At 45.8% G+C, this 13532-nt stretch overlaps 1 protein-coding gene across 4 annotated transcripts in view; it reads right to left on the reverse strand.

The window, feature by feature from the left end:
- The window catches only part of Rps6kc1 (ribosomal protein S6 kinase C1), a 144728-nt gene that overhangs the window by 91398 nt on the left and 39798 nt on the right, over positions 1-13532 (reverse strand). For all 4 annotated transcript variants that reach the window (XM_052200297.1, XM_052200298.1, XM_052200296.1 and 1 more), the window contains one exon: positions 6835-7194. In XM_052200297.1, coding sequence (XP_052056257.1) covers positions 6835-7194 — 360 coding nt within the window. The remainder of the gene's footprint in view (positions 1-6834; positions 7195-13532) is intronic.

A 13532-nucleotide genomic window follows, 5' to 3' on the forward strand; every position in this document is an offset into this window, starting at 1 on the left:
AGTATGTGCAGACCAAGAGCACAGTAGTGCAGCGTGTGTGCAGACCAAGGGCACAGCAGTACAGTATATGTGCAGAACAAGGACACAGCAGTGCAGCGTGTGTGCAGACCAAGGGCACAGCAGTGCAGTGTGTGTGCAGAGCTGGGCAATGCAAAAAGCAGAGGCGAGTTGATACTTCTTAAGATACCTAAGCTGAGGTAGCCACACAGCTCAGCATTTTCTGAGCTAACACTCTTGGATATGAACTGTGTGAGTTGCTAAGGGTTTTGTCACCCATACCTGGAAGAGTCCAGTCTAACACAAAGCCTGAAAGAAGTGACTAGGGAGAGGGTCTCCTGAAAGGCAAGTGCTCATCTGTGAGGACGGGTGTTCTCTGAGCCCACAGTCAGCCCTCAGCTCTCTGCCTCGGAACCGCCTTCTGCCAGCTCCCTTCCGAGCCTGCCTGAGAAGAGAGCAGGGCGCATGCTGGTGGAGACAGGGAGAGAGTGCAGGCGGGAACTTTACAGCTCCAAATCTTTACATTTCAGTCTTAATTTTACTGCTTTAAAATTCATCTGGCAGGCTTCAAAATGGTCAAGATCTGAAAAACTCTCAATTAAGGCAACTTATTGAATTATACTGAAAAGTATAATCTTTAAGAATAAAAAAAACTATAGAACTTTTCACATTAGAAAACTACCTACATTTATTTAATAGTGCTCTTCACTAAAAAGATCTCTTTTCCAACCATATCAAATGATGAATAAATAAAAAGAACTACCACCATGCTCAGTGTGGCTCCCATTACAACACAGGCCTCTGTGGTAAGCAGGACTTCTCCTGAGGAGCCGCTAACAGAAGGGAGGGAGTGGGGAAGCAGTGTTAGCTGAGCACTGAGAGAAGACAACTGTCGGGAGCCAGGGCAGGACAGAGACAAGATGAGGGAGACCCAGCAGGGACCCAGTGGCACCTACAAAGCTGAATCTCCTCCGATGGAAAAGACGGGGAGCCTCCCCAAGACCAGGACGAGTCAGGGCCAACTGGTTCCCAAACACACGTCTCTGCACTGAGTGTGACATACCAGACTGAAAGGAAGACCTGCTTTATCCACAAATAGTGTGTCAATTAACATGTGTGTATGCATGTGTGGGTCCACGAGTGTGCATGTATATGCACACATGTGTGTACATGTGTGCACACATGCGTTTGTACATGCGTATGCCAAATAATCCACAGCAAAATCACCAGATGTAACAAACTAGATGTAGTTCGAGGCGCTGGACATATCAACAAACAGAGCACCACTAGGCCTACACTCACCAACAGTGAACCACAGCAAACATTTTAATTCCATTTATAAGAAGAGCATCTCAGAGTGGAATGCCCTCAGGAAGAAACTGCACCCAGAACAGAAGCAAGACCCTGCAGAGAGAAGGGGAGGAAACAAGGTGAGGCCAGCTTCTCCCATCCAGAAGGATCTGAGCTCCTGTCAGCAAAGGACTCACAGCCTGAGCAGTTCTGCCCAAATCCAAAGACAACAGTCTTTACTAGAAAAATGCAAAACACCTAAGCACCCAGAATCAAAATTATACCAAAAGAGGAGAAAGTTCTCAAAGAGCTTTATAAATAAAAAGGCAAGAAGCCTCTGGATTAAAAGGCATTAACTGTCTCAAAACAAACATTTGTTTTTCCAACCCAGGCATAGTGGAACACACCTGCAGTCCCAGCACTCACAAGGCGGAGACAGTAGTATCACAAGTTCAAGGCCAGCCTACTCAGCATGGTGATTTCTAGGGGGAAAAAGACCTATACCAAAAACAAAAACAGGGGCTGGAGAGATGGTTACCTGGGTAAAATGCAGGCCATGCAAGTGTGAGGACCAGAGTTCAAATCCCTAGGACCTATATAAAGCCAGAAGCAATGGTGTATGCCTGCAATCCCAACAGACTTTTAGGGAATAGAAGGTGGAGATGACAGAGAACCCCTGGTCACCAGGTGACCACTGAGCCTAGAATCCACAACAGTAAACAAGATGGCATCAAGGACCAACCAATGCACAGGAGGCAGGCATAAAGCACCCCAGCTTCTTACATGGCCACCCTTGGTCTGACATGCTTCGTGCTGAGGCGAGCAGCAGGGGAAGTGAACGAGAAAGTGTGCCCATGGTGTGATGTTACAAGCACTAAGGGCAGAACATGTAACTCAAAGGTTAGAGTGCGATTTCCCATTTCCCAGATGCAGCAGTAACATCGGATGCCTCAGCTCCTCCAGTAAACCCAGACCTTCCTGCCTGTCCTGTCTGTCTGTCTGTCCACTTTAAAGCAAGCATGACAATCTACAGGGTTTCCAAATGTGTGAGCAACTCTCATTCAAGAGATGATCAGATCCCAGGCACTTCATACAGCAGCTGTGCAGGGATGACTATGGGCAGAGTGTGTCTGCACGGCCCAGGCAGGCTCTAGTACCAGCCTTTGGACACAGGGCTTAATTCAGAGCCTGCCCAGCGATGCAGCAGTCACCTATGAGTGCACAGGAGATCATGGCTCCTTCCGAGAAGGACCAGAATAGGCACACATCTCCTGGGGTGATGTGCAGAGTAGGAAAGGGTGGGTATTGTATTAGATCTTTGCCAGAATGAAAATGGCAGAAAGTAAGTTGTGTCTCTAAGCCAAGTCGTAACATTAGAACCAGCTGCACAAGTGACAAACATCAACAGAGGTTCCAAAGATAACATACATATCAACAACAATCTTTTTCATATAAATCTTCTTCAGAATGTGTACTGGAGCTATCAAAGGAAAAGGAAATAAAGGGAAGAGGAGGAGGGAGAAGAGAGGGGAGCAGAGGGAGAGGGGAAGAGAATAGGAGAGAAAGGAGGAGCGGGGAACACAGGAAATGGGAAAGACAGAACAAGGGTGGCATTGCCACCAAGTACCTGAAACACAGTTGTGGCTGGCAAATTTACCAAACCCTCCATGAGAAGTTTGTCACATCATCCCATCACACTACAGACACACACAGCAAGGGTGTGTCACCTGAGAGAGCCATCACAAACATGACTAATGCCCCATCTCCGTACCGGGTACACACGTGCACAGAGTGCTGCAGAATGATCTAGGTGGACAGAGCGTGAAGGAACAAGGAACAGGAGCCTGAGAAGGAGGAGACATACAAAGTCAAGTGCAGTGTGCAACACCGAGGGCCCCATCACAAAGCTCATGTGATCAGGAGACAAGGAGGTGAGAGGTACCACAGCCAGGAGGCCAGGTCTGGATGAGGAAAAGACTAGACTGGTTCCCAGCTCAACTTCACCACCCCAGACCAACTCCACCTGGATCTCAGTTCCCTCACCTGAAAGTGAGGGCCTAAGGTCACCTCAGCAGGAGTAAAGCCCACCACTCTGGCAACCAGAACGCACCAGGCGAAGGCAGCAAGATCAGCTCTGCGATTCCCAGGAGGCCCACAGGTGGGTACAGGAACAATACTTGTCATCTGGCAGATTCCTGCTTTAAATAATTATTCTTGCTAAGTAAGTGCCAAGCTTTTAGAGTCATTGTATCAAATATTTACTTTATTTCAGTGCCACTAAACAACGTCCAGTATGACTAGCTAGAATTCAACTTTGGTGTTCCTGAATATTAAAAATAACGTAAGAAAGTAATTGGTGCCATGACAGGCATTTAACACTTAACAGGCTGCTGCTGCTGCTGCCAGTGAAACTCTTCACTGGGTGCCTTTCCCATCCATCTGCCATGCTGTGTTGCCCTAAGTCCCCCAGCAAATCCACCCTTAGGACACAGTGGGACACTGAAGGATGGTAAGGAACAGACTGCCCATTCTTCACAAAGGTTCAAGTTGTTCTGCAGCCTTGACTTTCGGACCTTCTCTTTTTAAATCCATAGTGACCTGAGAGTCTAGAAAAGCCCAGTACAGCCCAGCTCTCAGCCGGCAAAGCCCCAGCAGGACTTGCTTGTTGCTAAAGGACAGAAGTTTTGCCACCACTGTGTTTGCATCTGGTGTCTGCTGAAAAAGCGCCGCTTCATAAGAAAAGCGCAGCATTTCCACCAGCTCCACCACAACACAACTTGACAAGCACGGCTCTACAATGAGCAGCTCCGTAAAGAAGCAAGCCCTTCTAGCCTGTGAGAACCAGAGACAAAGCTCACTGGCTTCTCTCTCAAAGACTTCTTCCCAGACTGCCAGAGGCCAAACCACAGCCATGAGAAGCGCCACAGGACGAACTGGCTGTGCTTCTGTATTTGGAGGTGTTACCAACTCCAAAGACATGTCAGTGACACTTCTGTCATGCCAGAATAAACCTGTCCGAGGAGGCATCTTTTCAGAGCATGGATGTCGAGCCAAGCACAGCTTAGAGACCTATTCTGCAAATTTAGGGACACAGGTCTGCTGGGTGGTGAGAACTCTGCTTCTGCAGGGTCCTCAGCCTGTGCACACTGCTCCCATGTCGCATTTTACAGAACATCATGTGTAAAACTGCATAGAGTGAAACACACATTCTTCTTAAAGAATCCGAATTCTATAGATGGAAGCTGAATGAAAAATCTGGAGTTCAGTAGCTGCAGCTCGCATGGCTTGTCTGAACAATGCACTGCTTGGAGAGTGAACAATAAGTAGTAAGTCAATGGCTGGCTCTCTGGATGGCTCGTTATCAGGGAGACCCTGTCAGGAGCAGGCGGGATACTGTGGCTTCAGACGGCCAGGCATGAAGACCGAAACAGCTCAGACAGCTGACTGACGCTAGACAGCTGCTCAGAGAGCTTTCTAGTGAGCTTACAGGATGACAGCCCAGCTCTCACAGCAGAGAAGAGCTGACTGAGGAGGCTTTGTCACTGCACATCTGCATTTATACTTCCCAGTCCTTGTCAGGCAATGATTTTTGTTTTTCTGGTGCCATCAAGTGGTAACATTATGAAGTGTCCTGGTTAAGGACAAATAACCTTTAGACAGATGTCAGTGATATGGCTCACTGACGCTAAGTAAGGACCAACGGTGTCTTAGCAAGCTAGCAAGTTGTGTTTGAGAAAAAAGGAGGAACGTGAGAGCAGATCTGCAGCTCATCCCACTACAACCCCAACCAAGATGACAGGGAAGAGAACGGAAATGAAAAGGCCTTTACACAGAATGTTCCACACACACACCCAACAGACCATATGCCTGAAAAACAAAGTCAGCTAAAATGTCACCTACCAATCAAAAGATGAAAAACCAAGTTTCAAGGGCTGAGTATGAGCCTCAGCCATTTGAACATGCAGCTCACGGTACGTGCAGGTCACGGTTAAATGATGAGTGACCCAGCAACATAGCAAGGTGACGGCTACTGGCCAGAGAGGAAGCAGGCCCCGCTCCTTTCATTCCTGCACATACAAACATCAGCAGCTTTGTGACCCTGGCCTCTGAAACAGACAGTGACAGTGCAACCTGAACTTCCAGCTAAAGGTTTCTACACTGCTCCTGAGACTCCCTTAGCATGACAGCGAAGGATTTACTTAAGACAAAAACCCTACAGGACAGAGATTTGAGAGACAAGAAGCAACTAAAGCTTAAAAACTAGGACGCCAATAAGAAATAAGTATTCTCACGACCCCTTTAAAAAAGGAAAATCGGTCAAAATGTTAGATAAGAAGCAGTTAGGACACACACACACATAAAAGTCCAGAGGGAGAGGAGGCTCCCAGTGAGCAGCACACACTGCTCTTCCAGAGGGCCCGAGTCACCGGCCTGCTCACAGCCGACTCTAACTTCAGCTCCAGAGGGGCCTCTTGCTTCTGCCAGCAAAGTACACTCACATGCACATGCCTGCCCCCTCCCATAACTAAAGCTAAAATTAAAAGGCAATGTTCTCACATATACAAAGTTAGAAGGAGCCCTGTGGAGGACTTGGGACACTAGATAACTAACAAGGTAGAACTGAAGGCTAACACAGCAGATCCAGGGCTGGAGAGGTGGCTCGGCACTTGAAAGCACTTTTTGCTCTTCTAGAGGATCCTGGTTCCCAACACCCATACGGCAGCTCACAGCAATCTGTAATTCCAATTCCAGGGGACCCACTGGCTTCTTTTGGCCTCCTCAGACATCAGGCTCACCCACAGGAGGTACTACACAGACAAAACACTCAAACACAAAATAAATAAATGAAAAAAAAAGCTTTAAGAAGAAATTCAGTCAATATGCTTGATAGGAAGCAATTTAGAAACACATACACAGAGCAGGAGAAGGTTCTAGACTAACAGGACAACAGGTGTACTGAGAGAAAATACCACAGGAAAATGTTAGTAGATAAGAAGTACCGCCAGGCACAGAAGAGCAGCAGTTCATCCTGCCCAGGAAGTCACACCAATAAGTACAGGGCATTTTATTCTGTTCTTGTGATAAAAAGGAAAGCACAAAAATAAAGCCTGGTACACACACACACACACACACACTTCTACTTGGAGACACTACATTATGCTCAGCTCAGCACATTCCTGTCACTTGCATTAACTAGGTGAAGGTTGACAGTCAACTCAGTTAACAGAAAGCAGAGTGGTGGACAAACCAGGAGCCTCTTCTTCTCCACTGCCAACGTCCACTGATAGTAAACCCATGGGCAGTCCCCAGAAGCACTCCTGGTGAACACTGGTCAAGTTAGGAGAAAGACAGCCATTCCCGCAGACCTATGGGGACCCTGCCTTTGGAGATAATCCACTTTCTTAGGTGGCTCGGAATGTCGAGCACCTGTGATGATGTCTCTCATGTGGGCTTCTCCTTTCCCCTCCTGAACACAGAATACCGAGCTTTCTGGCACAGGACAGACATTTGTTTCCTTGCACCATATAAGCCAAGCCAGGACCATACCTTGTACACCTTCCAGAAGCAGATCGACGCCCTTCCTGTAGAAGTCAGAAGCAGCTTCGTAGTCATCTTCCTCCTCCTTCTTTAAGGCCAGTTGGATAAGCTCCCCTGCCTTCTCCAGGTAATCTCTCCGGCCGCGCCGTGCCTTTAAGCTGCTGGGGAAGAGGCTGCGGCTTTCCCGCTCTTCTGCCCTGCTTGGCTCACTGTCAGAAGCGACAGCCCCTACTGCTGAAGAATCCGTAGACAGATTCAGACCAAAGGTTCTACTGGGAGAACCCTGACGGGAAGCCATTCCATCATCTACCTCGGCAAGAGAGTCCACATCAACAGTGAGGGACAGAAGGTCACTGTCACTGGAGAATCCTGAAATGAGGAGCACAGGAGTCAACATGAGACTAGAAGTAGCCACAGGGGCGCAGGTCACACATACTGCCATCCTCCCACAACTAACAGCAGAGAGGCTGTAGCCTGCTGGTGACTGGAAGCATCTAGCAGATTGTTTCAGTTTAGCTCATCTGATATTGATGGTCTGTAACTCACGGTCATCTGTCTGTAACTCATGTCATCTGTCTGTAACTCATGTCATCTGTCTGTAACTCATGGTCATCTGTCTGTAACTCATGGTCATCTATCTGTAACTCATGTCATCTGTCTATAACTCATGGTCATCTGACTGTAACTCATGGTCATCTGTCTGTAATTCATGTCATCTGTCTGTAACTCATGTCATCTGTCTGTAACTCATGTCATCTGTCTGTAACTCATGTCATCTGTCTGTAACTCATGGTCATCTGACTGTAACTCATGGTCATCTGTCTGTAATTCATGTCATCTGTCTGTAACTCATGTCATCTGTCTGTAACTCATGGTCATCTGTCTGTAACTCATGGTCATCCATCTGTAACTCATGGTCATCTGTCTGTAACTCATGTCATCTGTCTGTAACTCACAGCCATCTGTCTGTAACTCATGTCATCTGTCTGTAACTCATGTTATCTGTCTGTAACTCATGGTCATCTATCTGTAACTCATGGTCATCTGTCTGTAATTCATGTCATCTGTCTGTAACTCATGTCATCTGTCTGTAACTCATGGTCATCTGTCTGTAACTCATGGTCATCTGTCTGTAACTCATGGTCATCTGTCTGTAATTCATGTCATCTGTCTGTAACTCATGGTCATCTGTCTGTAACTCATGGTCATCTGTCTGTAACTCATGTCATCTGTCTGTAACTCACAGCCATCTGTCTGTAACTCATGTCATCTGTCTGTAACTCATGTTATCTGTCTGTAACTCATGGTCATCTATCTGTAACTCATGGTCATCTGTCTGTAATTCATGTCATCTGTCTGTAACTCATGTCACCTGTCTGTAACTCATGGTCATCTGTCTGTAACTCATGGTCATCTGTCTGTAACTCATGGTCATCTGTCTGTAATTCATGTCATCTGTCTGTAACTCATGGTCATCTGTCTGTAACTCATGGTCATCTGTCTGTAACTCATGTCATCTGTCTGTAACTCATGGTCATCCATCTGTAACTCATGGTCATCTGTCTGTAACTCATGTCATCTGTCTGTAACTCACAGCCATCTGTCTGTAACTCATGGTCATCTGTTTATAACTCATGGTCATCTGTCTGTAACTCATGGTTATCTGTCTGTAGCTCATGGTTATCTGTCTGTAACTCATGGTCATCTGTCTGTAACTCATGGTCATCTGTCTGTAACTCATGGTCATCTGTCTGTAACTCATGTCATCTGTCTGTAACTCATGGTCATCCGTCTGTAACTCATGGTCATCCGTCTGTAACTCATGGTTATCTGTCTGTAACTCATGGTCATCCGTCTGTAACTCATGGTCATCTGTCTGTAACTCATGGTCATCTGTCTGTAACTCATGGTCATCCATCTGTAATTCATGGTCATCTGTCTGTAACTCATGGTCATCTGTCTGTAACTCATGGTCATCCGTCTGTAATTCATGGTCATCTGTCTGTAACTCATGGTTATCTGTCTGTAACTCATGGTCATCTGTCTGTAATTCATGGTCATCTGTCTGTAACTCATGGTCATCTGTCTGTAACTCATGGTCATCTGTCTGTAATTCATGGTCATCTGTCTGTAACTCATGGTTATCTGTCTCTACCTCATGGTCATCCGTCTGTAATTCATGGTCATCTGTCTGTAACTCATGTCATCTGTCTGTAACTCATGTCATCTGTCTGTAACTCATGTCATCTGTCTGTAACTCATGGTCATCCGTCTGTAACTCATGGTCATCCGTCTGTAACTCATGGTTATCTGTCTCTCCCTCATGGTCATCCGTCTGTAACTCATGGTCATCTGTCTGTAACTCATGGTTATCTGTCTCTACCTCATGGTCATCCGTCTGTAATTCATGGTCATCTGTCTGTAACTCATGTCATCTGTTTGTAACTCATGGTCATCTATCTGTAACTCATGGTCATCTGTCTGTAACTCATGTCATCTGTCTGTAACTCATGTCATCTGTCTGTAACTCATGTCATCTGTCTGTAACTCATGGTCATCCGTCTGTAACTCATGGTCATCCGTCTGTAACTCATGGTTATCTGTCTCTCCCTCATGGTCATCCGTCTGTAACTCATGGTCATCTGTCTGTAACTCATGGTTATCTGTCTCTACCTCATGGTCATTCATCTGTAATTCATGGTCATCTGTCTGTAACTCATGGTCATCTGTCTGTAACTCATGTCATCTGTCTGTAACTCATGGTCATCTATCTGTAACTCATGGTTATCTGTCTGTAACTCATGGTTATCTGTCTGTAACTCATGTCATCTGTCTGTAACTCATGGTCATCCGTCTGTAACTCATGGTTATCTGTCTCTCCCTCATGGTCATCCGTCTGTAACTCATGGTCATCTGTCTGTAACTCATGGTTATCTGTCTCTACCTCATGGTCATCCGTCTGTAACTCATGGTCATCTGTCTGTAACTCATAGTTATCTGTCTGTAACTCATGGTCATCTGTCTGTAACTCATGGTTATCTGTCTGTAACTCATGGTCATCTGTCTGTAACTCATGGTCATCTGTCTGTAACTCATGGTCATCTGTAACTCATGATCATCTGTCTGTAACTCATGGTCATCTGTCTGTAACTCATGGTCATCTGTCTGTAACTCATGTCATCTATCTGTAACTCATGGTCATCTGTCTGTAACTCATGGTCATCTGTAACTCATGATCATCTGTCCGTAACTCATGTCATCTGTCTGTAACTCATGGTCATCTGTCTGTAACTCATGGTCATCTGTCTGTAACTCATGGTCATCTGTCTGTAACTCATGTCATCTATCTGTAACTCATGGTCATCTGTCTGTAACTCATGGTCATCCGTCTGTAACTCATGGTCATCCGTCTGTAACTCATGGTTATCTGTCTCTCCCTCATGGTCATCCGTCTGTAACTCATGGTCATCTGTCTGTAACTCATGGTTATCTGTCTCTACCTCATGGTCATCCATCTGTAATTCATGGTCATCTGTCTGTAACTCATGGTCATCTGTCTCTAACTCATGGCCATCTGTCTGTAACTCATGGTCATCCATCTGTAACTCATGTCATCTGTGTAACTCACGGTCATCTGTCTGTAACTCATGTCATCTGTCTCTAACTCATGGTCACCTGTCTGTAACTCATGGTCATCTATCTGTAACTCACGGTCATCTATCTGTAACTCACGGTCATCTATCTGTAATTCACAGCCATCTGTCTGTAACTCATGACCATCTACAGCCCAGTTCCAAAGGATATAACACCTTCTGGCCTCGAGTATACCAGGCACACATTAACAGATGCAGGCAAACACTCATACATATAAGATAAAAATAAGTCTTTTAGAGTCCAGTGCCACAGGGCCAGGCAGGGAGCAAGCCAGAGATGACCTCCCTCCTGGCCCCATCCAGTCCAACACCATGGGGTCTGAATACAGAGCAAGCCTGAGACACACAGGTGTGTCACACAGGTCCAGGCAGACAAACCACATCTGAGACAACCTCTGCCTCATGCCACATGGCACAGGTGGAGCACAACACTCCTGTGATTACTACAGAGATGACCCCTGACACCCAGGGCTCTCGGCACCACTAAGATAAGCAACTTTAGTGGTGGAGAGATGGAAGAGATAGAGAAGCAGAAGGACTGTGCACAATGAAGAGAGGCAGAACCGAAGACTTGAGGGTAGAGAGAAACAGCAATGCCACCTATGGCCATGTCTGGGTCCATGGCCCCACCAAAGGCCAGTAGGACCTCCCTGGACTGTGCTGCTGCTTGGGGCCATGTTGATGTCTGAGAGCTCTGCAGAGCTGCCCCGGACCCCTTGCCCAATACAGAATCTGCACTTTACCCAGGAGACACAGTAGAGCTGGCCCTGGTGGCAGGGGTGTGGGCAAGCTGGCCCTGTGCATGAAAGTGTGGGAGAACTGCCTCCGCCCCGCGCCTGCTGCAGTCCTCGGGAGAGCAGACCCTACACACACACAGGCAGCACAGCAGAGCTGTGCTCTGTTACAGACCTAAGTTACAGGCCCGTGGAGGCCTGCTCTGGCTGGGAAACGGGTTCAAATGGCACAGAGAGTTGGATGAAAGCCCAAAGACTGAAGATCTCTGTCTTATTAACTCTCTCTAACTATACTGAGACTGGAAGCTGACAGCTTCTAAAAACTTAACAATTTCTTGCTTATGCTGTGATTAAAACCTGCCCACCTCTGAATTGGGGGGAGGGGGTTGTAAAGACGTGATTATTCTTGTTCTTTGTTCTTTTCCTACAGATCTGGATTTCATCATCCAGGAAAAGAAAGTCATGCTCAGAGCAAGAAAAACTTTTTACATAAGCAAATACACACAGACACACACACTCACACACATACACATTCTGGTCAGGCCTGACCTCCTGTTTCAACTCCACAAGTATTCATGCATATTTACATATATATACATACACACACATATATATACACATGCACAATATATGTGTGTATGTATATATACATGCACATACACATATATTTGGTAGATGGAGCAAAAGACCGCACGAGCAAGTTCCACTGGGCAAGTACCAATGCATAAAACACTTACTCATTCTGGATGAAAAATAAGCTTCAACCTTTATTGCTCAGAGAAAGAAAAGGCTTCTACCTTTTTATTGCTGAAAATCCTAAGTAAGAGAAAAACCTCATCCTCTTTATTGCTGAAAAAAGTTTCATCTTTCTATTTGTGAAAGAAAAAACCTTTTTCTTTTTCATTGCTGACTGAAGGAAGTCATGTCCTTGTCAGTGGGAAGAAGCCTGCTTGCTTACTGTCACCATTCTGAGTTCCCACACTTTCTCAGGAGAGAATAGATCACATGGTCTTTCAACCATCTTTACATTCCAAAAGTTCATCACAAATCAAATAAGGAGTTTCAGCAGGAAAGTTCACAAGTGTTCTAACTAAACATTCCTTATCCTTCACTAGCTCCACAAGTTCATTAAGTTTAAAACAATAATTCTTTTTATAATTTCTTTTATTTTTTAAAACAATAATTCTTATGTCATAAGTTAGCATGGTTTTGCTAAAAGGCAAATCATCTGCCTTGTATCTCATTAGTTTTGAAGTTTGTATAGACAAATCTAGTCAATATTTTATTTTTTATCCTTGAACCTACAATAAATTGTCCATTCCTAGTTTATGACCTTTAGTTATCAGATAATGGTTTCATTGCTAACCTAGAAACAAAGTTTTCCCTGATTGTAAATTTGTTCTAAGCCCGCTTCCTATCCTAGTGCAATCAGCCCATGATTCGTGTAGATTTATAAAGCCCTAATCACAGCTTTCATACTATATAGAGGGCTCAAAACTACTTGTATAAATTTAGGAATTCCATAATAATAAAACATTATTAGGAATTATAAAATCATCAATTTGTCTACATAGCATTACTACAAGAGAGTACATCTTTGTTGATCTGCAGAAAATCTTCCCAATAGAGTGGGCTGATGCCCAAGAATTATTAGGCTAAGTTAATAATGACAGCAAAGGCACATCGGCTGCTAGAAGCAATCCTGGGATGGAGTCTCTGGGCCTTGCCTCTCAGAGCTCTCCCACCGCAGACCAAACAAAACAAGCGGTCTCCAGAAACGTCATCATTTGCATGTCGTTAGCCTATCCTCGATGGCTCCTGACACCTGTCCTGCCCTGAGAGTAAGACAGCAGAGAGCTGGCTCTGCCGCGCCAACTCTAGCACTGCATGAGCCAGCCAGGGAGCACTGAGAAGCCTGCCCTGGGGTGTGGATGTGGGAGAGATGGTGGGCTGACCAGGGACCACCCAGGCCCAGATGTGGGGCTTTGAGTTGACCCACCCCGACATCTACTCCATCTATGAACTGCTGGAGCACGTGAAGGGCCCCTCCTATAGATCCTAAGCTGCAGGATCTCCCTGACACAGGGCAGCAACAGGACATCTGAGAAGAGTCCCAGTGAGGACCCAGTATTGATGGTGTAGCAGAAGCCAGAAGCCTCAAACCAGACCAATGATTCATTGCAATGAACATTTCCCAATAAAGAAGTGTGGACAGAGGGTATATTGTGGGACACACAGTGACACAGCTACACAGTGAGATTCTACAGCTTCCACAGTGAGATTCCTTTTCTCATGGGGAGGTTATAAGGGTGGGAGCAGG

Source organism: Apodemus sylvaticus, chromosome 12, assembly GCF_947179515.1.
Source record: "Apodemus sylvaticus chromosome 12, mApoSyl1.1, whole genome shotgun sequence".
Taxonomy (NCBI): Eukaryota; Metazoa; Chordata; class Mammalia; order Rodentia; family Muridae; genus Apodemus; species Apodemus sylvaticus.